This window comes from Elephantulus edwardii, unplaced genomic scaffold (genome assembly GCF_000299155.1).
Source record: "Elephantulus edwardii isolate Elephantulus edwardi_28Jun2011 unplaced genomic scaffold, EleEdw1.0 scaffold00129, whole genome shotgun sequence".
NCBI classification, from domain to species: Eukaryota; Metazoa; Chordata; class Mammalia; order Macroscelidea; family Macroscelididae; genus Elephantulus; species Elephantulus edwardii.
In genome coordinates, this window is record NW_006399879.1 from 2,271,928 (window position 1) to 2,273,197 (window position 1,270).

Here is a 1,270-nt window from a genome sequence, read left to right on the forward strand (position 1 = left end):
TGCTATACATCAGAGAGCTGGACGATGCACAAACACGGCAGATGAAAAATTAATGCCTTTGAGTTGCGGTGCTGCATTAAAGTACTGAATTTTTTTTTTTCAGTTCTCACACCTTTCCATCATTAGTCCCTGCTGAAGCTGTAATCAAATGCTTGGAAGATAGGGACTCTGTATAAAGGAAAACTGCAAAGAACTCTTTGTTTTTCGTCTCTGAGGGGCAAAACACAGGCTGGCCTGTGTCCATGGGCTCTTTTTACAAAGGTCCTAATCCGACTGTTCACAGAAGCCGACAGGGAGGTCAGAAGCCCTCTCCTCATGACGCCTTCTCCTTACACAGCTCTCTCGAGGGCACGGCTGTTGCTGGGATGGTGCTCACCACCTGATTCTGAAACACGAATGTTTTGATTCTTTGAAACACGCGGAGGAAGATGAGCAGGACGCTGACATACTGGACCCAGGCAAACTTGGTCATCTCCCAGAATCCTGGCTGACAGGAAATAACCTCCACGGGGCACCGGATGACCGCATTGATCACAAACGGAGCTTCAGCGGCCCTTCCAACCAGCCGGATGGGATCAGGGTCCATGAAGATAGTGGTAACGTTCCTTCCCTGGTAAGGAGCAACAATGCGGGTGAGGCCAAGGTCATAGGTGAAAGGGCAGGTGCCATCGATCACAGAGGCTTCATAGACCACATCCAGGTCGCCTGAGCTGAGCGGCTGCCTCTGCTGCAGCTTCAGTTCTCCATTCATGTACAGCTGGGACCCGGGAATGGGGAAGGAGGACTGGAGGAAGGCCATGCTCTGTGTTACGAATGTGGAGATCCGGTGCAACTGGCAGGAGAAGGTCAGGAGGAGCTGCACGCCCAGCACATGCTCTGTGGGCTGCAGGGGCAGCTCCAGTTTAAAAGGCAATAAGTCCACTTTCCCATCTTGATTCCTGTCCTCTTCTTGGGTTGTATCAATCCATCTCATTCAGTGTCTTCCTCTTCTGCGCTGTCTGACCACCCAGGATCAAAATTACTAAATTTCTGACTGCCAAAAGAACAAAGAGCTATGTCCTAGAAAGGGTGAAACCAGAGGGCTCCTTGGAGGCAAAGATGGTGAATCTTCGACTCTCATACCTTTCCAACCTGTATGCAGAGCACATTATCCGGGATGCTGGGCTCTATGAGGAGAAGTGTGGGGTCAAGATTGATGGACGATTTATCAACAATCTGCGTTATGCAGATGACACAACCCTGCTTGCTGAAACTGAGGAGGACCTGAAGC

At 50.3% G+C, this 1,270-nt stretch overlaps 1 protein-coding gene across 1 annotated transcript in view; it reads right to left on the minus strand.

Annotated features, from left to right (window-relative positions):
- Positions 1-313: 313 nt before the first annotated feature.
- LOC102867740 (transmembrane protein 231-like) overlaps positions 314-1,270 on the minus strand; it is a 9,020-nt gene continuing 8,063 nt past the window's right edge. The window contains exon 3 of the mRNA XM_006893640.1: positions 314-956. Within this exon, the coding sequence (XP_006893702.1) occupies positions 314-956 (643 nt within the window). The remainder of the gene's footprint in view (positions 957-1,270) is intronic.